The sequence below is a fragment of the Pteropus medius genome, unplaced genomic scaffold (genome assembly GCF_902729225.1).
Source record: "Pteropus medius unplaced genomic scaffold, Ma_sr-lr_union100, whole genome shotgun sequence".
Lineage (NCBI taxonomy): Eukaryota > Metazoa > Chordata > Mammalia > Chiroptera > Pteropodidae > Pteropus > Pteropus medius.
In genome coordinates, this window is record NW_024349519.1 from 1,033,886 (window position 1) to 1,058,035 (window position 24,150).

The 24,150-nt window shown below is 34.1% G+C and overlaps 1 protein-coding gene across 2 annotated transcripts in view; it reads right to left on the reverse strand.

Moving 5' to 3' along the window:
- SPATS2 (spermatogenesis associated serine rich 2) overlaps positions 1–24,150 on the reverse strand; it is a 91,153-nt gene that overhangs the window by 29,969 nt on the left and 37,034 nt on the right. For both annotated transcript variants that reach the window (XM_039882111.1, XM_039882113.1), the window contains 4 exons: positions 17,842–18,108; positions 3,801–3,880; positions 1,420–1,528; positions 264–313 (listed from right to left, as the gene is read on the reverse strand). In XM_039882111.1, coding sequence (XP_039738045.1) covers positions 264–313; positions 1,420–1,528; positions 3,801–3,880; positions 17,842–17,866 — 264 coding nt within the window. In that variant the 5' untranslated portion in view covers positions 17,867–18,108. The remainder of the gene's footprint in view (positions 1–263; positions 314–1,419; positions 1,529–3,800; positions 3,881–17,841; positions 18,109–24,150) is intronic.

Sequence of the window (24,150 nt, forward strand, 5' to 3'; positions counted from 1 at the left end):
TCCTGTTTCATCCCTGCCTAATGTTAATACACCCTCAGCAGCTGCACCATGGCAGAATCATTGTGTTTCCTGCCTTAAATCACATGGAAGAAATTGTGTGGTATTCTATATATACAGCTGTGTTTCAAGGTAATAGGAGACTTTTTTAACTAGGTGAACTGAAAGTGCATATATAAATCTTTTCTTTCAAATATTTCTGAAAAGCCTAAATATTTTACATCATAAATATCAATATCATGCTTTTAAATTTAATTCATTTTTACCTTTTTCTTGCCTGTTACTGTCCATTCTTTGAGTACTTCACTGGCACTACCTGTTAAGAGAAACCAGTTACAGATTTTTTTCTCCTACCATATGCATGGTCAAGCAGGAATTAATGTTCCTGCATTTTGTAATTATTGGAGAATTTCTAAAGTTACTCATAGCAAAAGTTAAGGTTCAAGTCTCTGAGCTAATGAGATAATCATATCATGCTTACCTTTTGGAATACCTGTCCCATTTAGATCCCCCTTCTCCATTTAATTTCCTCAGTAAGTTCTTCCAAGAAGCAACTAATGCAGCCTATTTTGAAAATCCTTTTATTTATACATAGACTGACAACAAAGATGAGTGGTTTCAGCCCAAGTATGCCATTCCCTCTCCTCTAGAAGATTAAACACCAACTTGGGTATGTTGTTTAGAGAGAGCTGTACACTACCTAGACTCAAATACTAACATAAAGAAAATGCATGACGATTAAGAATAATCTTACAGTATTTGGACCTGTTTATTCTATACTGGCAGAAAAATAGAAATAAGGAGACCTAATCTGATGTAGCTGTTAATGATGCAAAAGCTTCAGGCAAAGTTTTCCTCAAACAAGTTATGTGGAAAAAGTTTGTAAAATACTCCTCAATTCTATAAATCTGAAGGCTAAACCCACCATTCTTCTATATGTTAGATAAGGAAACTCAAAACTTATACATTTGAATCATTTGTCAGAACCAAATTAAATGGTATTGGAGCCTAGAAGACAATGTTGAATCCTTGAATTTGCCATCTATTGCTGGGCCACTGGATTACTGCTTTGTCATTAAGAGTTTTTTAAATTCTTATTCAACTCAGTTTCAATCAAATCCCTTATCCCACTAGCCACATGATTTCTTAACTACCATTAGAGAACATTTTGAGTAAAATGATGACATTTTCTCAGCTTGTCCTTTATTCTAGATATCTTATAGTTTATGAATGAATTATTTCTAGGGCTGAAAGAAGTATCTTTAAGAAATATCTTTTAAAAAACGGCATGGTATGTTATATAATCATGGGGTCTGCTATATCATCTACGAAACATCAGGTTGCTGAATGAATGTTATAGAAGTCTTAAGTAACTTCTATCTGAATGAATGCAAACTTACAAAAAAACTGAGCTAGGGTTACCTTCCATAAATGCTTGTACTGTTTTGTCGACACAATTATCAAAATGCTGCAAAACCAGGATGATTTCATTGTTGCTCTTATTGGGAACTATTGCACGCACTGCATTTATCTGGAAAAGATGACAAGGTCAAGTAATTTTAACATCAGTAGGTCAGCTCGCAACTGAGGCCTATTGCAGAGAATAACACAGAGTGACATTTCATTTTTAACACTATGTATCACTCCTTAGTGTCAATGAGAGCACATACAACTATCTCATTGGGAATGATTAATAGATGAGTGATAACAATGCATAAAAATTAATTTCAAAACTTGGAAAAGCAGGACATTTCTAGAAACAGACGGTATGTGCTAGACTTTTATTTTAAGAAAAGGTGGTTTACCTTAGGTATCAGTACTTAATTTAGCATTAACGTTTTCTCATTTTTAACATATTGTAGAGAAAGGTGGAAAGTTTAATGAATCATCACCAATAACAACTTAATTTTTGTATAGCATTTTAAAAAACATTTTTAGTTCACATAATTGTATAACACTATAATTTAAATTATTATAAACTATTTCAGGCACGCAAAACATAACAAATATTCACTAGATAAAAGCAAGTTTAATAAAATAAATGTAAGCCTTTCTTGATTTTTCTATGTAGGTAATTATATTGTCTATAAATAACAGCAGTTTTTTTCTTCCTTTCCAATCCTTATAATTTTCATTTCTTGTCTTACTGTGCAATGTAAAATTGGTTATTTCTCCAAAAAGCTCCGGTTCTTTTAGGTAGGGAGTGGTAGTTAGAAACCAATATCTAAGAGTTAGATGTGTTTATTGCTACTGGGGAGTCATTATTTCTGGGCCCTTTCAGTGGGTAGGGAGGTAGGAGATCTTGTTTTTTACAACACAAGTTCATTCATATTGACATCTTCAATTCAAATATAACATTAAAAGGCTTTTTCTTATATGATTTTAAACATGTATCTCTTTCCTTTAAAATAAGTTTTAGTTCCTAAAAATGTTAATTTATTGATTTGCTTTATTCTACAATATTCATAAAATATTAATAATATATTACTAATGATAAAACATTTAATAAAATATAAGACTTATTTGCAATTCCTTTTGCTTGTTAAATATGTCCCTCTAAACATTACAATAAAAATACTGTGTTCATAAGTCAGTGGGAAGATTTGTTCTAGTTCACCCTTTTCCCTGAAGGTAAGGTATTTTTAGGATTTCAATCTTATATAACATCTCAGCTCCAATTCCTTACCTAGGAAAAGCCTTGAGCATTTGGGCCTGTGTGGTAAAGCCCATTTGTTATTGAGAGTAGTATAACACATCAGTTACCTAGCTCAGGCTTACTGCTCTGATTTTTAGTTCCCTCTATTTATTTAACTCCTAAGGATTTTCTTTACTTGTCTTCAGCTATGCATTTAAAATGATGTATGCTATTTTTCATTCTGTATTCTAGGTATTTTATATTAAGAATGTTTTCAGGTTACCTAGTCAGTAATGCTGCTTGAAAAGAGAGTCCTTTTATAGATGAGAAGTATCTTGTACAAGTAATAAGCAGAGTCAGTATTAGAACCTAAGTCTTTTTTTAGTACACTTGCTTTCATATTCTACATTCTTTTTTGTTTGAGGCTTATTAAACAATGATAAGGTTTAAAATCATACAAGTGGGAATCTATATAATCTATAACTCAAAGGGAGATAATTTGTAATACACATTTTTGAGATGAGCAAAAAATTTAGCACTGATCAACAGAGAATGGATTTTAGGCAAAATTTACAGATTCAATGACAAAAGTAAGATTCTGATAATTTAAAATGTGAAAGTGTTTATATTACTGAACCTATATATCTCTATGATTCCATAATCAACAATATACTTTTAATAAGATAATTTTTTTTAAAAAGCACATAAATTTTTTAGTTTATATTTTTCTCAGTATAGCTCATTAAGACTTATAATAGTAAAAACACCTGGTTTTCTTCCAAAGAATGTTTCTCTTCTTGCCCTGAAGTCTCCTGGACTTAAGAATCCTCTTCAAGTGAATGGGAGGATCCTACTTATACTGTTCCTTAAAAACTGTTGCCAAATGAGATACACACTTAGCCATATAAATATTCTTTGTTACAATGTTAATTAATTAAGATGCCTTCAAGGGAATTTAGAATATATACGGAGATATGCAAAAAAATCATGTCTGCATTACTAGGCTCTGATTCCTCAAAACTTTCATGGTAGTTACTCTCTGATATACAATGGGATTCTGTTTTGTTCTTAAAATTTCACTTAATGAGTTTGGGTAGCCACTGGTTGTATTAGTACCCAAATTTAACTATGACATTCAAATTTACTATCCATAGTTAACTAATCATACCTTCTCTTTCATGTTCTCAAAAGCTCCTCCCTGGGCCAGTACAGTATTGGACTGCAAATCAAAAATGAATCCTGATGAATCTGAAAGAAGGAAAAAATATATTCAACAAAATCAAAAACTGATGTGTGATCCATGTTCCAAATAAAAGGGCCAATATCAGATGTTTTCTTCCCATAAACAGTTAACAACAACTTAGTTACTATTCTGTAGATTCTATTATATAGATAACTGATAACTATATTTGAGTTAAAATCATAAAATTTCATTTTAATAGAAACTGTTACAGCTTGAGAAAAACACTAAATACATTAACTATATTAGGCTGTCCAGTAATCCTTGATATCTTTATCCTAATTTAAAAGGCCCCCTAAAAATGTTACGAGTAAATGGCTCCCCAAAGTAAAATTTTACACTAATGAATCTGAAAATGTGAGTGAGAATGAGAGCTTCCATGGCATTAACAATAAAATATAACACATGAAGTAATTTCCATCTATTAGACTATACCACACAAATCATGTTTTTAGATATGAACTCAATGAATATATTCATGTTTGTGTCCCAAATATAATGCTTGGTGAAGCAATGTACCTGAGTTTACATTACCAGTTCAACATGGGAAAACTTAGTTTAATATGATTGATTACAGAAAAGTGTTTGGTGTCTCTGTACTTAAAAAGAAAAGGCTATCTGTAAATTTAATGTTCCGTATTTACCTGTTACTACATGATCGATAAATTACCTCAGCTTAAACACTTGACAACTTTATTTTAATCTAATGAGATGTAATCCCAGGAAATGGTTAGAGTGCTTCTCAAATTCTGATGCATATACTTATCTGGGGAAGCTCAGGTTAAAATGTAGGTTCTGATTCCATAGTCTAGCCATGGACTGAGATTTTTTACTCCCAGGTGGCATCAACATTGCTTATTCATACTCCACACTTGGGAGTAGCTTGGGGTTAGAATTTCAACAAAGCAAGGAAAAGGGAAATTTCTGAGAAAAAGGGGTTGCTACAGTCTAAATGTTTGTGTCCTCCCCCACCCAAATTCATATGTCAAAATCCTAAAGTGATGGTATAAGTAGGTGGGACCTTTGGAAGGTAAATAAATCATGAGAGTGGAGCCCTCATGAATGGAATTAGTGCTCTTATAAAAGCAATTCCACAGAGCAACCTAGCCCCTATCACCATGTGAAGACACAATGAGAAGTCTGGGAGCCAGAAGAGGGCCCTCAACCAACCATGCTGGCACTCTGAGCTCAGACTTCCAGCCTCCAGAACTGTTTGAAACTAATTTATTTTGTTTATAAGCCACCTAGTCTTTGGCATTTTGTTATAGCAACCCAATGGATAGGGGTTTTAAAAATAGAGCAATATTCTAGTACATTTTCCAAATTCTTTTGCTATTATTACAGATGTGTTTTAATTCAAGCCTCTTTTACAGCTCAGTCTTTATCCTGTGTTTTCAAATAGCTCCTAGTTGCTATGGAAGACTGATAATTTATGAATTAGAATGATAACACATTTTGGTACTAAAAATGGAAAAGAGGATATGAATAGAGCCTATGTCATTCCAAGAGAAACTATGCTTGCCAATTAAAAATGAACTGTGAATTCATTTAGATTTAACCTCTGTAATACTGGCAGTTTTGAGATTATTACCAAATTAAAAATCAGGTTGCACTTACACAAACTCAATATTTAAGCCTGACTTTTCCAGATGATTACATAATATGGCTAACTCCCAATTATCTTTAATAATTGAAAAGAGACACAGTATATGAAAATGAAAATCCTATACAGCCAAAATACTATCCAGCAACCGTCTCAGAATTGCTATAGGTTAGCCAAAGGATATGTGTAAGTATTCTCTTCCAAAGACATATTAATGAGCAGTGAGATGATACAAAGGAATTCAATAATCTTATTAGAGAATCAAGCTACCAAACTCTTTTCGGGAAAAGAGGGGACACAAAGTAAAGCAACATTTTGGGGTGTCTATATTTAAATGAACTATTAGTATTACTAGCTTCTTATCATCTACCACTATTTATTTATTTTTAATAACACACTAGATGAAACAAAGTACAAGGAAAACAAAGGGTAGTTTAGTTTTGTAAACACCTTCAGTTGCTGCCCCCCAATTAGCGTAAGTATTATTAGGGTTTCTCTGGCATACCAATTAGGATAATGAAAAAATACATAAAGCAGCTATTTCAGTCAGTATCCCAGCAGGAAACAAATAGCACACTCAAATTAGTAAGCCCTCAGTGGCCTTTCGGGGAAAGAATGGGAGAATACATATCCCTACCTCACTCTCCTCCCTGTCTCTCAGCTCCTACCTATGCTGCCCAACGGCCAAACTGAACCAGAAGCCAGAGGGCAAAAGAGCTACTGAGCTAATTCATACAGGGCAGCCTCCCAGGGCACAAATGCCAATTTTGTATTTATATTCTAAATCATGAGTTCACCAAAAAGGGAAAGCAATAATTTAATATCTTCACCAGCTAATACTGCCTCTTTAAAACAACAACTTAAGTAGATTCAAACCCTTTTCCCATGAACTAGAGTTTAAGTTCCTCTCAGCATTATAAAGTTATTTTTATTTCCCAGCAACAATATTTAGCGAATTTAACAATTCTCTTATTTTTTCATGTAAAGAAAGCCTAAAATTTACTTAATTCCATTGGTAGGAAATAAGGCAGGAGCTCATCCTTTGATATTTGCCCTATGACAGAAGAGCATGTATACTTTATCAGAAATAAATTTTGAAAGAAAAAAATGCAGTTAAATACTACTCTCAAGCAACATTCATAAAAGATATGAGAAGCCCTTGAGATTGAGCTTTCTTATTATCATTTATTTCACTCTATCAAGAACTATCTCAGAAGTTTCTTGGAATTATTTCAAATAGCACACATTTAGGAACATTTTGGAAAATGTATGTTATTTATGGTATCACTGACATATTTATAAATACTGCAAGTTTTGTTATTATTGTTTTTGCTGGCTTCAAAAATCAGGCAAAAGTTGTTTTAGGCATTGAGGATGACACAGAAATGTCTAAGTCTGATTACCCCATATATCAAACCAACCATGAACAACTTTTTAAAACTGAAGTACAACTGACATTTACATAACAATATATTAGTTTCAAGTATATAACATGATTTGATATTTGTATATATTGTGAAATGATTACCACAATAAGTCTAGTTAACATTTGTCACCCATGGTTACAAATTTTTTTCTTGTGATGAGAACTTTTAAGATTTACTCTTAGCAACTTTCAAATATGCAATACAGGATAATTCATTATAATCACCATTGTTGTACATTATGTCTCTAGGACTTATGTATTTTATAACCAGAAGTTTGTACTTTTTGATCCTCTTTATCCATTTGCCCAACCCCTCATCCCTCACTCCTGCCTCTGGTAACCACCAATCTATTCTCTGTATCTATGAGTTTGTTTGTTTTAAGATTCCACATAAAAGTAAGATCACACAGTATTTGTCTTTTTCTGATTTATTTCATAATGCTCTCGAGGTCCATCCATGTTGTTACGAATGGCAAGATTTCTTTTTTGTAGCTGAATAATATTCCATTGTGTGTGTGTGTGTGTGTGTGTGTGTGTGTGTGTATCATTTTCTTCATCCATTCATCCATCAACAGACATTTAGATTGTTTCTACATCTTGGCTACTGTCAATAGTGCTGCAATGAACATGGGGGTGCAGATATCTTTTCAAGTTAGTGTCTTCGTTTTCTTTGGACAAATACCCAGAAGTAAAATTGCTGGACTATACAGTAGTTCAATTTTTATTTTTCTGAAGAACCCCCACACTGTTTTCCATAGCAGCTGCACCAATTTACGTTTCACCAACACAAGTTTCCTTTTTCTCCACATGCCTGCCAACACTTGTTTGTTGTCTTTTTGATAACAGCCATTTAACAGGTGTGAGGAGGTATTTCATTATGGTTTTGATTTGCGTTTCTCTAATGATTAGTGATGACAAGCACCTTCTTATGTACCTGTTGGCCATCTGTATGTCTTCTCTGGAATTTAACAATTATCTTAACAAGTTTTAAAACATAGTAACTCACCAAATATACTAGTTCTCAAGTTGCCATTATTTTAACATTATCTTGGTATATCAACTTTCTTCTAAGGGTCTCAGATTCCTGTTATTACTCACTGATATTCCTTACACATACATAAAACAAATTGGAAAACAAAATTATTCACATTTCACCATGGCCAAAGAGAGGCCCTAGAGGTAAGATCTAATTAAACACAGGTAAACTCTTGGGTGAGAAAGCCTATACATACAGATAATCTAACAAGTGTGATAATAGCTTGTCATATTTTCTCAAACTGTATCAACTTCTCCTTAAAAATTAAAAAATAAACTCGAGAGCAGAGGCTAAGTGCCAGTTCTTACAGAAATGGTATCTCATGAACAATTAAAAAACTTGAAGTTCTCCTTTAGACTGAACACAGCCAATACTCAACCATGTAAAAGAAAATAACCAGTCTCTTGAAACTGTTTTTCCTCATGCCAATTTTCAGAATAATCCACATATAACTCACCAATAAAATGTAAAATGGAATTCAGTTTCTACATATGCAGTTTCTTTAGTGGCAAATATTGGGACAGGGATTATATTGTGCAAATGTGAATGCAAGGAAAAGAAAGTTATTGTCACAGATACTACTAGCTAAATAAAGCCTAAAGTGTATTTACAACTTCAAAAGTGAATATACCACCAAGTTCAGTTTCCTAGGTAGCAATAGTCTCTTCTGCCAATTTATCACCTAATCTTGGAAGAATTACAACTCTTTGGTAAGAAATAAGATATTAATATATTTTTTGAAAAAGGACAGATGTGTAAATAATGGGGAATCTGGCTTGGAAGGAGAGCAAATCAGAGATGCAAAATTTTGAAAGACAACCGTATCAAAATACAATTTTTTAAGAATGTTAGTCTGCTTTAAGTAATTCTACTATAGGGTACTTTTGTGGCCTTCCAAAATGCTATTGTTTTTAAACATTTAGTTCTTTAAAAGTTATTTAAGAAACCTCCATCTTGGGTACCAATGACCAAACACACAATCCTCTGAATAGGTTGTAAGGATATAGACCTAATGGTCTCATCAACTGGTCTCCCCAGCCTTCTCAGATGACTACTATGGCTTATGTATTCAGAAAAATCCACACTTCAACTACCAACTGCTAATAGGGTCTTCAATGAAAAAAGATCATTTTTTTAGAAAGCAGCCTTTTATCTTTCTGTTATTTTTGCTTTCATTTGTCACATAGTGTTAACAGCTGATTAAATTTTTTTCTTTACTCCTTTGAGTGCTTCTTCAACTACATTCTTAAGGATGTTGGGCCTTTTTGTAAGACTAAAAGCACTTACACTGGGATATTTCCAAACTTCTAGAATGAGTTCTGGTTTTTCCAGGTGGAACTTAATGGAAAGTCAGGATTTTTATTAAAGACACAGACAAGCAATTCAATCCTACATTACTCTCACCAATAGATTTTCCCAGGTTCCCAGCAGGTGCAGTAGAACAAGCTATTTTTTTAAGTTCCAAGAATTCTTGAGGGTCTCATTGTTTAAAAGCTGTGCCAGTTCCAATAATAATTGTTAGTTTTTCCACAAATGGTGATTGGATAGGAAGGTCAGTCTACTTTTCAAAAACCTTCTTAATAACATACTCTAGAGAATAGCTAGGAGGTAATGATATTGATTATAATGCCAAAACTTTCTGTCTCAATACCATCTCTCATTAGTGTGAAATTAGTTCTCCCACAAATGAAATGAAATGCACAGTTAAAGAAAAATTCTTTCGTACTCCTTACTATCCCTCGGATTCTCAGGAATTCTACCAGCTGCTCTAGGCAACTCAATTTCTTAAGTCAAAAAAATTAAAAGCACTTAAGAACTGTAATTAACAATCAAATAAATCCTTAATTATTAAGATTAGTACAAATTCTCTGCTGATTCTAGATCATCTCTGAGTTAATGTTTTATTCAAAAAACTTTGTATATAGTGCCAAGGATTACATAAATTCAAACAGTTACTTAGAAAATCATGAAGTCACATGATGGTTATTCTGATATCTGTTTACAGCCAATATTCGGGCTTTTTAAAGGAATGGGGTATGAAATAGAATAAAAGTTAAAATACTTAATTCCATCTTTATTTCCAAGTAGTGAGGATTAATATGAGTTTTACCCTTCTACTTGCTAATCTCTCCCTGCCTTTTGGGAAAGATAAAAATAAATTGTTATATGGCTAAAGGACGGACAGCCAGTAAAAATAGGGAGAAAAAGAAATCAAGGAACCTGGATAATCTAAAAACCAGAAAAATCAGTGTGCAAATAAATCAGGTCATACAAAATGCCTCTGTGGTCACTTAAGTCTAAAGAAAAACATACTTAATGCTATTAAGGGCCTATTTTCAGTCTCTCTTACAAGAAAAAAAATCTCATTTTTAGATTTCACTAACACTTCTCTACTTAACAGAATCTTTCATTTTATGGGGTCGTTATTCTTGGATGTTATTGTAATGTAAGCCATACTTCTGGCCTTAGATGGATTAGATAAGCTGAATGCACGTTTTCCTAAAAAAAAAAAAAAAAAATTATTTCTTACTCCTCACTGACCTTCAAGTCTCAAGAATTCTACCAGCTATCCTAAGAAAGAAACTCCATTATGTAAGTCAAAAACATTAAAACATTTAAGAACTGTGATACTTAAAAGTTAAATAAATCTTCAATTACTAAGATAGGTACAAACTAGATGGAAGAATTCCTGAGAATTTGAAGGAGAGCAGTAAGGAAGAGAAAATCACTTTTAAAAAACTGTACGTTAGATGTAAGAGATATTCTTCTGCCATTGTGAAAGACTTTGCTTTGGATGTTACTTCTAGCCCTGTCAAATAGTCAATGTCTTCCCTCATCCAACTACAGAAATGAACAAGTCAATTCTAATCACATGCATCTGTCTCCAGCAAAACAACGACCTTTCTCATAAAACCACAGCACTGCAAAATCTATCGCTCTTCACTCATGAATACCATGCAAATAAGAAATTGGCTTCTTCTTTTTAAAACTGACTTATGGATCAATAATCCACTTGGATTATAAATATTTCTATTTCCAAATAGCTGTTATAATTATCACAAGGTAAACACTAAATTTTCAGTGTTATACTTGTGAAGGTAAGCAACTCACTACTTACATAACACACTTGGTTGAATCTCACTCTGTCCTAATGAAATGTCTTTTAAAATTTTGCGAAATATAACATTTATAGTGCACACACTCATTGAGCACCACAGCTTGATAATTTATCACAAAACAAACACTCAAAAACTACTACCCAGTTTAAGAAATAAAACACTTCTAGTATCCTAGAGTCTTCCTCATGTCCCCCTCCATGATTATGTCCTCTCCCATTTGCCATAAGTAACCACTCTCCAAACTTCCTTTCATTATAGTTGATACCACCTAAGAACACGTACCTAAGAATTATGGTATAGTCTTTCTTTTGTCTATAAAAGGAATGAATCCATATGTATTTTATTTTTGGTGCAGCTTGTTTTACTCAACATTGTGTAAGATTCATGCATGTTCTAGCAAGTGAATGTAATGTGTTCATTTTCCTTGCTGAATAATATTTCATCGTCTGATTACGTCATTGTTTATTTATCTATTCTGATAGTGATGAACGACTGGGTTGCTTTTGGTCAATACAAACAAAGTTGTTTTGAATATTCTTGTACAAATCTTCTAGTGTACTTGGGAATGCATTTCTGCTGAGTGCATCTAGGAATAGAACCTAGTCATAGAGTATGCATATCTTCAACTTTAGTATATAGTGTCAAACAGTGTTTCAAAGTAGCTGTATCAATTTAACCTTCCATTAGCAGTTTCTGAAAGTTGTTTGTTATTGCTCCATACTCACATTTTGGTATCATTAATCTTTTTTTTTAATTAGTTTCAAGTATACAGTACATTGGTTAGACATCTATATAGTTCATAAAACGATCCCCCCAATTGCTCCCTCCCTCCCCTGGCCCTCTACCTAGCCATCATATTAATGCTGACTGCATTCCCTCTGCTGTGCTCCCCATCCCCATGAGCAACTATCAACTACTAATTTGTACTTCTTTAACCCTTCACCCCAATTCTCCCAGCCCCTCAACCCCCCTTCCCTCTGTCCGTCACCAATTGTCCACTATATTTGTGAGTCTGTTTTTGATTAGTTCTTTTTGTTCCTTAGATTCCGCATATAAGTGAAATCATATGGTATTTATCTTTCTCTGACTTATTTCACTCAATGTAATAACCTCTAGGTCCATCCATGTCATTGCAAATGGCAAGATTTCATTTTTTTAATGGCTAAGTAATATTCCATTGTTTATATGAACCATAATTTCTTTAGCCAATCATCTGTTGATGGGCATTTAAGTTACTTCCATATCTTGGCTATTGTAAATTGTGCTGCCATGAATATTGGAGTGCATAGATCTTAACGAATTATTGTTTTGGTTTTCTTTAGATAAATATCCAGAAGTGCAACTGCAGGGTCAAAAGGTATATCTATTTTTAATTTTTTGAGAAACCTCCATACTATTTCCCTTTTCTCCACATCCTCGCCAACACTTGTTGTTTGTATTATTAATCTTTTTAATTTTAGCCATTCTAGAACAAGAGTAGTAGCATTTCATTATAGTATCAACTTGCATTTCACTCATTTCTAAAGAGACAGAGTGCCTTAATACATGTTATTAGCCATTTTGATATTCTCTTTTCTGGCATGCCTACTCTTGCCCAGTTTTTTGAGGCAGAATTGTCTTTTTCTTATTTACCTGTAGTAGTTCTCCTAGTATTTAAATATGACACAAATTTATTCTCCCATTCTATGACGTGCCTTTTCATTCTCTTCACTGTCTTCTTTTGATGAACAAAAGTTATTAATTTTAATGTAAAATGCACTGACATTAATTCTTCTTTATGATTAGTGCTTTTTATGTTTATTTAAAAAGTCTTTCCCTGAGATGATATCATAAACTTGCTTCAAAATAATCCACTGGGGGTGGGCTGAAGTATAGACAAAAATGATTAGCCATGTGTTATTAATTATGGCCTACATTATAGGTATAGGGGAGTTCACTATACTATTCTATTTTTCATAAGCTTAAAAATTTCAATAATAAAATTTTAAAATAAAACTCCTGGAATTAGTAAGTGATTACATCAAGGTTGCAAGTCAGGGTTAATATACAAAAGTCCATAGCTTTTCCATGTAACAGCAATGAAGAAATAGGATTTGAAATAACACAATACTATTTACATTAGCACCCCTAAAAATTAAATACTTGGGTACAAATCTAACAAAACATGGATAGCACTGATATGAGGAAAATCACAAAACTCTGAGGAAAGAAATAAAAGAAATAAATAAATGGAGAGACATTCTATGTTTGTGGAGAGGATGAATCAATATTGTCAAAATGTCAATTAAAAACAAACCCAATCACAATCCCAGCATTTTACTTCGTGGATACTGACAAACTGATTCTAAAGTTAAAAAGACCCAGACTAGCCAAAACAACTTTGAAGGAGAACAATGAAGAACTGACGCTACCTGACCTCAAGAATACCATAAATCTACAGTAATGAAGACTTTTTTACAGCTCTGGCAAAAGACATACATGAAATAAACAAAGACTCTGGCTTTTAAAAGGTCAAAGCAATCTGCCGAAGTTAATTTTTTTTTAGGAAAACTCAGATGCTGAACCTTTTAGGTGAAATTATCTTAAAGTCTGGAATCGTATTTTGACTATAGTATTTCTTATTTGCACGAGGAAAACAGACACTCAATTTTTCAAGCTTAACTGGGAAAAAAAAGCACGCTGAATTATGACTAATAAACAAAAAGGTTATAAAAACTTTCAGTTGATTAATCTCATTCCATAGAACAGTTCAGCTTCTTTAGTGATCTGACCATGTCTTAGAGCCCAGATTTTCTTTTTACAGATTTACAGTAGAAAGAAACTACAGTTTTCAAAACCATAAGGAACTCTGGAATATTATTTTCTTATAATGAGGTTTTTGAAGTGCCAAGTCAAAATTAAGTTTAAATGCATTTCCTTCTTATTTAACATTTGAGACCTGGCTCTATAGCTTTGTTTTGAATTAAAGAACTTAATTAACTTTAAATTGTTTTGAATTAAAGAACTTAATTAACTTTAAATTGAAAGTTATATTGAATGAGAGGAGGAAAACCAGAATAGTGATGGTCATTCTTTTAACAAATATATACGCTATGTATAATAGTTTTAGTGTTGTTAAATTTGCCCCTTTAAGAGAGGATTCAAGATGGCATAGAAGGTGAGGCTGTGCATATCTCCTCCTCTAGTGACCACACCAAAATTATAACAAAACTACAGAGCAACCAGTGTGCGGAGTCGCCTGAGGTCTAGCTGAACAGAAGCCCTACAATTAGGTCACCTCAAATAACAGGTAACCTCAAAACAGTAGTAGGAGTGGAGATGTGAAACTGCCTAGTCCCACAACCATGAGTGGCAATCGGAGAATCCATAAGGCTATCTTGGCTGCAGAGCCACCTCCCCGACCTGAAGAGCCAGAGGTTCTGGCCACACACTGGGCTCCCCAGTCCAGGGTTCCAGTACTGGGAAGAGAAGTCCCCACTACCTCTGGCTGTGAAAACCAGCGGAAGTTGTGGCTGAGTGAGATGGAGAGTTGTAGGAAGCGGAGACCTTCCTCTTAAAGGGCCTGCACTGGCCTTACTTGCTGATGGACCCACTCACTGAGCTCCAGCACTGAGGCAGTTGCTCATGGGGCACCAGGGACATACAGCGGGGTGCTGAGCTGTTGGGCTTCAGGGCAAAGGCTGGAGGGGCAGCTTGCTCATGGACAGAGGTGCAGGCAGAAGCCACTGTTTCTTTGTTGAGCCCTCCCCACTCCTAGCCTGCAAACATAGGCACGATCACCCTGGATAACACAGGTCATTCTGCCCAGGGGATTCCCTGAGACCACCTTTTCCAATTTGTGGGCCCACTCAAGCTGCTTCCAGTGATTTAACCCACCATACATAAGGCTGTCTTGAGACCTGCTGCAAACTTTCATAAAATCTCTCAAAGGCTCACAAAACCCAAAGAAGCAACATCTGGCTTCAGCGTGCCCGGTACCTCTTGCTGAGCAGCCCCAAACCCTGCACTAGTGGCAGCCAGCCTCGGTTTTGGACTTGAACCCTTAAGGCACCTATAAGCCTAGCACACGGGTGGCAGCCATATGTAGATTACTTAGTGACTATTATCAGGTGGCTCTGGAGGTACACAGGCTGAAGGTGAATTTGGCCTGCAGCTGGACCCGTCTCAGGTCTGTGCCAAGGGGCCCCACAGCACACCTACTGTATAAAGCCACTCTACTAAGGCCAGGAGACTTAGGAGCCCTACCTAATACACAGAAGCAGACACAGGGAGGCAGCTAAAATGGGGAGACAAAGAAGTATGTCCCACATGAACGAACAGAACAAAGCTCCAGACAAAGAATTCACCAAAATGGAGACAAGCAATATACCAGATGCAGAGTTCAAAACATTGGTTACAAGGATGCTTGAGGAACTTAGGAGGAGAGTAAATGAACTCAGTGAGAACTTTAACAAAGAGATAAAAAACATAAAAATGGAGATGGAAACATAATAAGGAGCCAGTCAGAAATGAAGAAAACAATATATGAGATGAAGAGTATGTTAGAGCAGGGGTCCCCAACTGCTGGGCTGCGGAACAGTACTGACCCGTGTGGCCTGTTAGGAACCAGGCCGCACAGCAGGAGGTAAGTGGCGGGTGAGCAAGCAAAGCTTCATCTGGATTTGCAGCCGCTCCCCAGTGCTAGCATCACCACCTTAGCTCCGCTTCAGATCATCAGGCATTATTCTCATAGGAGCGCTGATAACTGGTGCCAAAAGGCTGGAGACCGCTGCATTAGAGGAAATCAATAGAGTGGAGGAAATGGAGGATCAAATTAGCGACACAGAAAATGAGGTAGCAGAGGACACCCAATCAGAACAGCAACAAGAGAAAAGAATCCAAAAAAATGAAGATAGTTTAAGAAGCCTCTGGGACAACATCAAGCATAACAACATTTACATCATAGAGGTACCAGAAGGAGGAGAGAGAGAGCAAGGAATTGAAAATCTATTTGAAGAAATAATGACGGAAAACTTCCCTAACCTGGTTAGAGAAATAGACATACAACTCCAGGAAGTTCAGAGACTCCTAAATAGACATACAACTCCAGGAAGTTCGGAGACTCCCAAACAAGATGAACCCAGAGGCCCACACCAAGACACATCATAATTAAAATGCCAAAGATTAAATTCAAAGAGAAACTCTTAAAAGTGGCAAGAGGAAAGCAATTAGTTACATATGAGGGAGCACCCATATGACTATCAGCCTATTTCTCAACAGAAACTTTATAGGCCAGAAAGGCTTGGCACAAAATATTCAAAGTGATGAAAACCCAGGACCTATAACCAAGAAAATTACTTTACCCAGCAAAGTTATCATGAAGAATCAAAAGAAAGATAAAGAGCTTCCCAGACAAGAAAAAGCTGAAGAAGTTCATCACCACCAAGCCAGTATTATAGGAAATGTTAGAGGGACTTCTTTAAGAAAAAAAATATATATATGTATCAAAAGTCTAAATAAAGAATGGCAATAACTATATATCTATCAACGAGTACTTAAAATGAAAAAGAATTAAATGTTCCAATCAAAAGATAGGGTGGCTGAATGGAAAACAAGACCCTTACATACGCTGCCTACAAGAGACTCACTTCAGATTAAAAGATACACACAGACTAAAAGTAATGGGATGGAAAAAGATATTTTATGGTGGACCTAAAGGGTAGTGTGCTGAGAGGAGTAAGTCAGATAGAGGAAGACAAATGACATATGATTGTATGTATATGTGGAACCTAAAGAACAAAATAAACAAACAAACAAAAACAGGAAAACTCATAGATACAGAGAACATTTTGAGGATTACCAGATGGGAGGGGAGATTCGGTAATAAAGGGGGAAGAGATCAAGTAGTACGAATTGGTAGTTACAAAATAGTCATGGCTAAGGAACAGCTGAAGGAATATAGCCAGCAATATTGTAATAACTACGTACTGTCAGAGGGACACTAGATTTATTGGGGTGATCACTTTGTGAGTTATATACATGTCTAATCACTATGTTGTACACCTGAAACTAATATACTATTATTGTATGCCAACTATAAGTGAAAAATAAAAAATTATTAATTAAAAACAAATTCGTCTCTTTAAGTTTTACAGCTATTCTAGGAAAGCTGAAAAAGTGATTTTATAGAGTCTTTGTTGTCCTTCCCCTCTTTATAACTGTTCTTGATATTTCTTGACTCTGCATCTTATATTTTACTTTATACAAGAGGCTAGAGTACTTATCCCAGAAGGAAAGCTAAAGAAGGAATCAAAAACTAGAAGCATTTACTCTTGTTTCACTTCCTGTCTCCAATGAAACATCAACTCAGAAGAGATAAAATATCTTGCAGTAAATTATCTACTACCACTCCCCCCAACATGTGTTCGCTCTCTAAAAAGTGCATTTCCAAGATTCATTTGGCTTTCTTGCAAGTATATTCCAATTCATTAAGTTTATTATAAGACTAGAAAAGCAACTGTTACATGAATTAATTCCCAAACTAGTAACACACAAAGCTGTAATGTACTATCCACAGATATTTAGATAAAGAGACAACAGATTAACTTGTGAATGTTCTGTATACTCTTCTAAAATTAACTGCTGTCATGACACAGTTATAACTATCAGTAGTATTGCCTTGGGTAAGGGAAAGTATAACCATTCAAAACATATTAAGAAAATGTTTTTTAAAAATATAGATATAAATGGTGATTACTCCACAACTATGTTGTTAACAATTTATGCCCACATATATATAATCTTACCTTTCTGGTTTTGTTTCCTAGACATTGCGGTTCCTTTGATCTCAAAAGATATGGAAGAAAAGTACTCTTTTGCCTTGTCTGGGTTCTGACTGTAGTTACCTCTGATTTAAAAGCAGGCAAGAAAAGTCTGTAGTTGGAGGTAATAAATATAAAGTCCTGGTTTGGAAATTCTGCTCTCTAGCTGGTGATCTCCTTTCCTTCTCTTCTATCAACTTCTTATCAAGAAATATCATTGCAGACATTCATGTCTCTTTTTCCAGGGAGATTCTGGAGAGAAAACAAACACACACATTCACTGTTACAGTACTAGCTATCTGTACAAAATTTCCAAGAGATATCCACAGGTTTTATTTTGTATTTTTTCTAAACAAAACTAGTTATTAAAAGTACTCTGAAGAGATTATAGCTGTAAACAGCAATATTTCATTCCTTTAGAACCTTTAGAATCAGACCATCTTCTTAGTTCAGAAAATGTTTTCTTAGTCATCTTATCTTTTTTATCTATCACAAATATCTTATCTCCATCTCTGCCTCATAAACTAAAATATTACCTCTTAACACTCACACAGCTACAAGAAACTTGGGGAGTGGGGTGAATGAGAAAGTACGAAGGAATTTTAACAAGGAAAAGTGAAACATCAAAATTTGGATTAGTCACTACTGCAGGAAGCTTCTATAAATTGTAAAGGTACAAATACTATTTTTTCCATGTTATTAAACATTTAAAAATACATGCCCAAGTTTTCTGGGTAAAGGAAGCATGATGAGGATCATAGAACTCTTATACCCAGACACCTGATAGGAAAAACATTTTACAAAATGCAACCCAACAAGAAAATGAGAGTAACCTTATATGAAATACTTTTCAATGTGGAAAGAGAAGTATTTCATATAAGGTTACTCTCATTTTCTTGTTGGGTTGCATTTTGTAAAATATGGAAAGAGAAGAACGAAGGGATGAGTAGATAGCCCTGGGAAATTTTTTTTAAAAAATCCATCAAGAGTAAGAGCCTCTACAAAACACTATGGGACCTGAGGAAAGGCAGACTGAACCTCTGGGGCTTATCATCTTCCAGAGGACTGAGCCAAACTGGGAGAATCAGCCAAAGCCTATGGAAGTACATAGAATTTACCACTGGATAGAGTAGGCCTGACAGAAAACATTTTGTGAGATTTTAGAAGAACGAAATTCAAATCTTTAAGACAAAAAATATTATTAGAGACAGAAACATATCATTATGATAAAAGGGTCATGACATCCCTTCTCTGGAAGGAGGCATCTCTCTCAGAACAAACATGAGAGAACTTCCTAAGGGGTAAAATGTTCTATATCTTGATGTGAATGGTACTTATATGGGTACATACATATGTAAAAATTCACTGGGTTACTCTTAAGATTTGTGTATTCTACTGTACATATAACTCAAAAACTAAAATTTTTCTGTAAAAACTAGAGGAAAAAACCCAAAGGATACTCTTGACCAAGCCACTTATTTGTACAAAAAAAAACAAAACAAAACATTCAGTCAAGTATTTTTCCAAAATGGGAATAAAGTGTATGTAATATTTCTTTGCGTTGTTAAATTAAAGCCTGAAGTATGGGAAAACTGGTAATCAATAATGGATGGATGTATTAAAAAGAAAGTAAAAATGATTAAATCTGTTTATATTAATTTGTTGCAGCTTATTAAGTAGTAGAGCAAATTCAAAATGGTCAGTCTGGGATAGTTACTTCTCTGAGCTAAGAGCATCAAGCTAAGAAAACCAGTGAACCTGACTCTCATCTTCAGTTAGTTTTGCTCTAAAGAAGTCCATAGTCACATACCTCACCCCCCCCATACTAGGTATACAAACATGTTGGTTTCTAGGCATCCCAAGCTCAATGACTCTTAAGGGGGGAAATGAGAAGAGGATGGACATGTGGTTTTAAAATTTATTACTTTGACTTATTGCTAATTGTTATATTTATTTTTCATTTTAAATCACAACAAAAGAGGACATAAGGTTTTTATATATGTCAGAATGGGTTTAAAAGGGATGAGAAAAAAGAGAAAGTAGAGGAGAGGTTACCAGGAACTAGGGGAAAGTAGGAAAGGGAGAGTAATTGTTTAACGAGTACAAAGTTTTTGTCAGGAATGATGAAAAAGTTTGGGCATAGAGAGTGGTGATAGTTATACAACACTGTGAATGTATTTAATGCCACTGATTTGTACACTTAGGAGTGATTAAAATAATAAATATTACATTATGTAGATATTTTTTACTTTCAGGAATAGACCTCAAGTAGCTAAAACAATCTTGAAATAAAATAAAGTTGGAGGCCTCGCATCTCCTAATTTCCAAACACATTAGAATGCTATAGTAACGAAAACAGTGTAGTACTAGCATAAAGATAGGCATTTAGACAAATGGAACAGAAAAGAGAGCCCAGAAAAGGTAAAGAGATTTTTGACAAGGGCACCAAGACCACTCCTTGGGGAAACAACAGTCTCTTCAACCAATGATGTTAGGAAAACGGGATATCCACATGCAAAAAGAATGAAGTTGGATCCTTACTTTATTATACACAAAAATTAACTCAAAATGGATTAAAGACCTAAAAATCCTAAAAAAAAAAAAAAAAAAAACAGAGAAAAAGCTTCATGACATTGGATTTGGCAATGATTTCTTAGATATGAAATCAAAAGCACAGTCAAAAAAAGCAAATATAGACAAATGAGACTGCATGAAACTTAAAAGTTTCTGCATCAAAGGAAATAACCAAGAGTGAAAGGCAACCAGTAGAATGGGAGAAAATATTTGTAAATCATATATCTGATAAGGGGGTTAACATCCAGCATATACCAAGAACTCCTACGACATAACAAAAAATAAATAATTTGATTAAAAATTGGCAAAGGATTTGAATAGATATTTCTCCAAAGAAGATACACAAATGGTCAACAAGCACATGAAAAGCTGATTAACATCACTCATCATTAGAGAAATACAAATCAAAACCACAATGATATAGCATCTCTCATCCATTACGCTACCAAAAAAAAAAGTGTTGGCGAGGATATGGAGAAATTGGAACCCATGTGTACTATTGGTGGGAATGCAAAATGGTACAGCTACTATGGAAAACAGTAGGGAAATTCCTCAAAAAATTCAAAATAGAAGTACCATACGATCTAGCAATCCCACCTCTGGGTATATATCCAAAAGAACTGAAAGCAGCACATCAAAGAGATATTTGCACTCCCATATTCATTGTAGCATTATTCATAATAGACAAGAGGTGGCAACAATCAAATGTCCATTGAAGAATTACTAAAATAACAAAATATGTTATGTGCATACACACACAATGGAATGTTAGGCCTTTAAAAAGAAGGAAATCCTATCACATGCCACAACATGGATGAACCTTGAGAACATCATGTTAAATGAAATGTCAGTCAAAAATAAGACAAATATTGTATGATTCCACTTACATGAGGTATCTACAGCAGTCAAGTTCATAGAGACAAAGTAGAATGGTAGTTGCCAGGGGATGCAGACAAAGGGAAATGGGATATTGTTATTTAATAGGTACAGTTTCAATTTTGCAATATGAAAAATTCTGGAGACCTGTTACACAACTATGTAAATATACTTAACACTACTAACCAGTACATTTAAAAATCGTTAAGATGATAAATTTTATATTATGTTTTTAACCTCAATTAAAACATTTTATTTTTTAAAGTTTTCAGGAACATGCTGATTTAGAAAAAAAGAAAAATGAGAAATGTTAAACACGGATGGAGTAGCATAAATCCATCACCACTAGCGGAAAACCAAACCAAAGCACATGCTTTACTAAGGTTGAGTATATCATTAATACAAATGCCATATAGCAGAGTGGATAAGTGAAGGCTTTACAGACAGACTGTCTGGGGTTTCCATCCGAGCTCTACCATCTCCCTCCTAGCTGACTAACTTCAAGCTAGCTGATTACCTTCCCTAGGTCTGTTTCTTTATCTGTAAAATGCAAATAATGCTAGCATCTTCCTCACAGGGTTGTTATATGGTCTAAATTAGTTTGTACAGATGTAGCACTTAGAACAATGCCTGATACTTCTTGACAGCCACTCAATAAACAATGGCTTGTATGATCTGCAATGAACGATGTGTTCCCTAAAACTAAAAGGTCCCAAGAATAATAGATTATACAAGTTACTTACAAACAAATGGGAACTTTACCAAAACTATGGGTTACTACCAATAGGTCATAATTACAGGTATTGTTAGAGCTTTAGAATGGCAACTCTGTTAAATTTAGATGATGTGCAATTAGAAAATCAAATGATCCAAAGCACTCTAAAGAGAGTATAATTTTCAAGTCTTTGGGTATGTAACAGCATGCATTATAAGGACCTGACACACTAACAAATAATTAATTGGGCTATACACAAAGGTACTTATAGTTACTTTAAATTTAAAATACAGATTGTTACGAAATCTACCTATCAGAACCAGGGGAAAAGTCGGCATGGGAGAGGAGGGAAGAAAACACAAGAAAACTAAATTCTCATCTTCCATGATAGGATTGTCCCTGAAAAGATTAAAATGTCAGTCAGTATTGTCTTGTTATTCAGAAATATGCAGATTAATACCGAAAGAAATGTTTATGATTACCTATGGAAAGCTAGAATAGGGAATGGGAGGGAGGGGATGCAAAGGACTATGTTTTTAAGTTATTGTAAGCCTTATGATAATATCTGACTTATTATACAATGTATGTGTATATGTAGACAAATACTTTAACCTATTTTATGCAAATTAGAACTAAGACACCATTTTTTACACACAGACTGGCAAATATCCAAAATGATTATATGCATTAGTAGTAAAACTGGAAAAACATATCTAAATGAGAATGTAAATTTGTACAATACCTATGGAAGACAACTAGATTAGATATCAAAATTAAAAATGTATATATTATTTGATTCAGAAAGACAATTTCTAGGAATTTACCCTACAAGCATATTTACAAATGTGTAAACTGATATGTTCAGTTACCTAATACACCATTATTTCTAAGAGAAAAGATTGGAAACCATCTAATTGTCCATCAATAGAACACTAATTTAATAAATTATAGTTCACCCAAACAAGAAGATACTATGCAAATGTTTCTGAGAGGAGAGGAAGTTCTTTCTATATTGATATAGTAAGAGATAGTGTTAAATGAATAGGATGGGGGAGAATATATTTTTATACACATATCATATATCTGAAAGGATAATCAAGAAACTAGCAATAGTGAAGATCCAATGACAACTAAAAAAGACTTTTCAATCTACATATTTTTTGACACTAGAACTATATAAACATCTTATCTGTTCAAAAAATTTTAACTTTTTTAAAAGATTCCTTCCCAGTAAATTAAATCAAAGCTGAAAACCCTCCACTGAATCTAAATATTTATTCTAACTTAGAAACCCGATCAACAAGTTCAAGAAATGTATCAATAAGAACCTACACCCACTAACTCTCTACGCCTATAGAACCACCACCAAAAACAAGATGAGAAGTTCCAAATAAAAACTTTTTTTCTAATTTTTAAGGGTTTGGTTGAGAAAGTAACCAAAAGTTCTTATTTCACACTTATCTGTTTGCCAATAAATATCATTCTCATTAATTTTATAAAGGAATATAAAAAAGGAGACCAAAATTAATGCACTGATATAGTCTAAAAAATAGGTACAAAAAAGATAATTTCCTTCGGTCAAAAAAGTGAATGTGATATTCATTTAAATGAATTTAAAAGAATATTCATGTAAAGTCTATTTTCTCAACAAATGTCTTTACTTATTGGCATTAACTTTCTGATCTATATGCCACTCTAATCTCAAAACTCTCCCATAATTATAAGGCCTGATCATTATAAACATATTTTGGAACATAAACTTTTCATTTAGAAAAACCAATGCTTTTTTTTATTAATAAAAACCTTGAATTGGAACAACATACAATTAAAAATTGGAACAAAATAAAATTTCTCAAAATTTAAAATACATTCTAAGTGGAAAATCAGAAACCATGTGATACCACAACTCCTCTTTACGACTATTAAAAGACACAGGACCCTCCAAATTGCTAAACGTTAGTCATCAGTGGCAGCTGTAAGTGTGGGCGTAGAGGGGGCTCAAAAGAATCAGAGTAGGGATATATATGTTTGTCTCTTCCTATTTCACTGCTAACTGGGTAGTTAGCATTGTCTGCACTCCTCCTCCTCATGCAGATGGCTGTACCCCAAATCCAATCAAGCCAAATTAT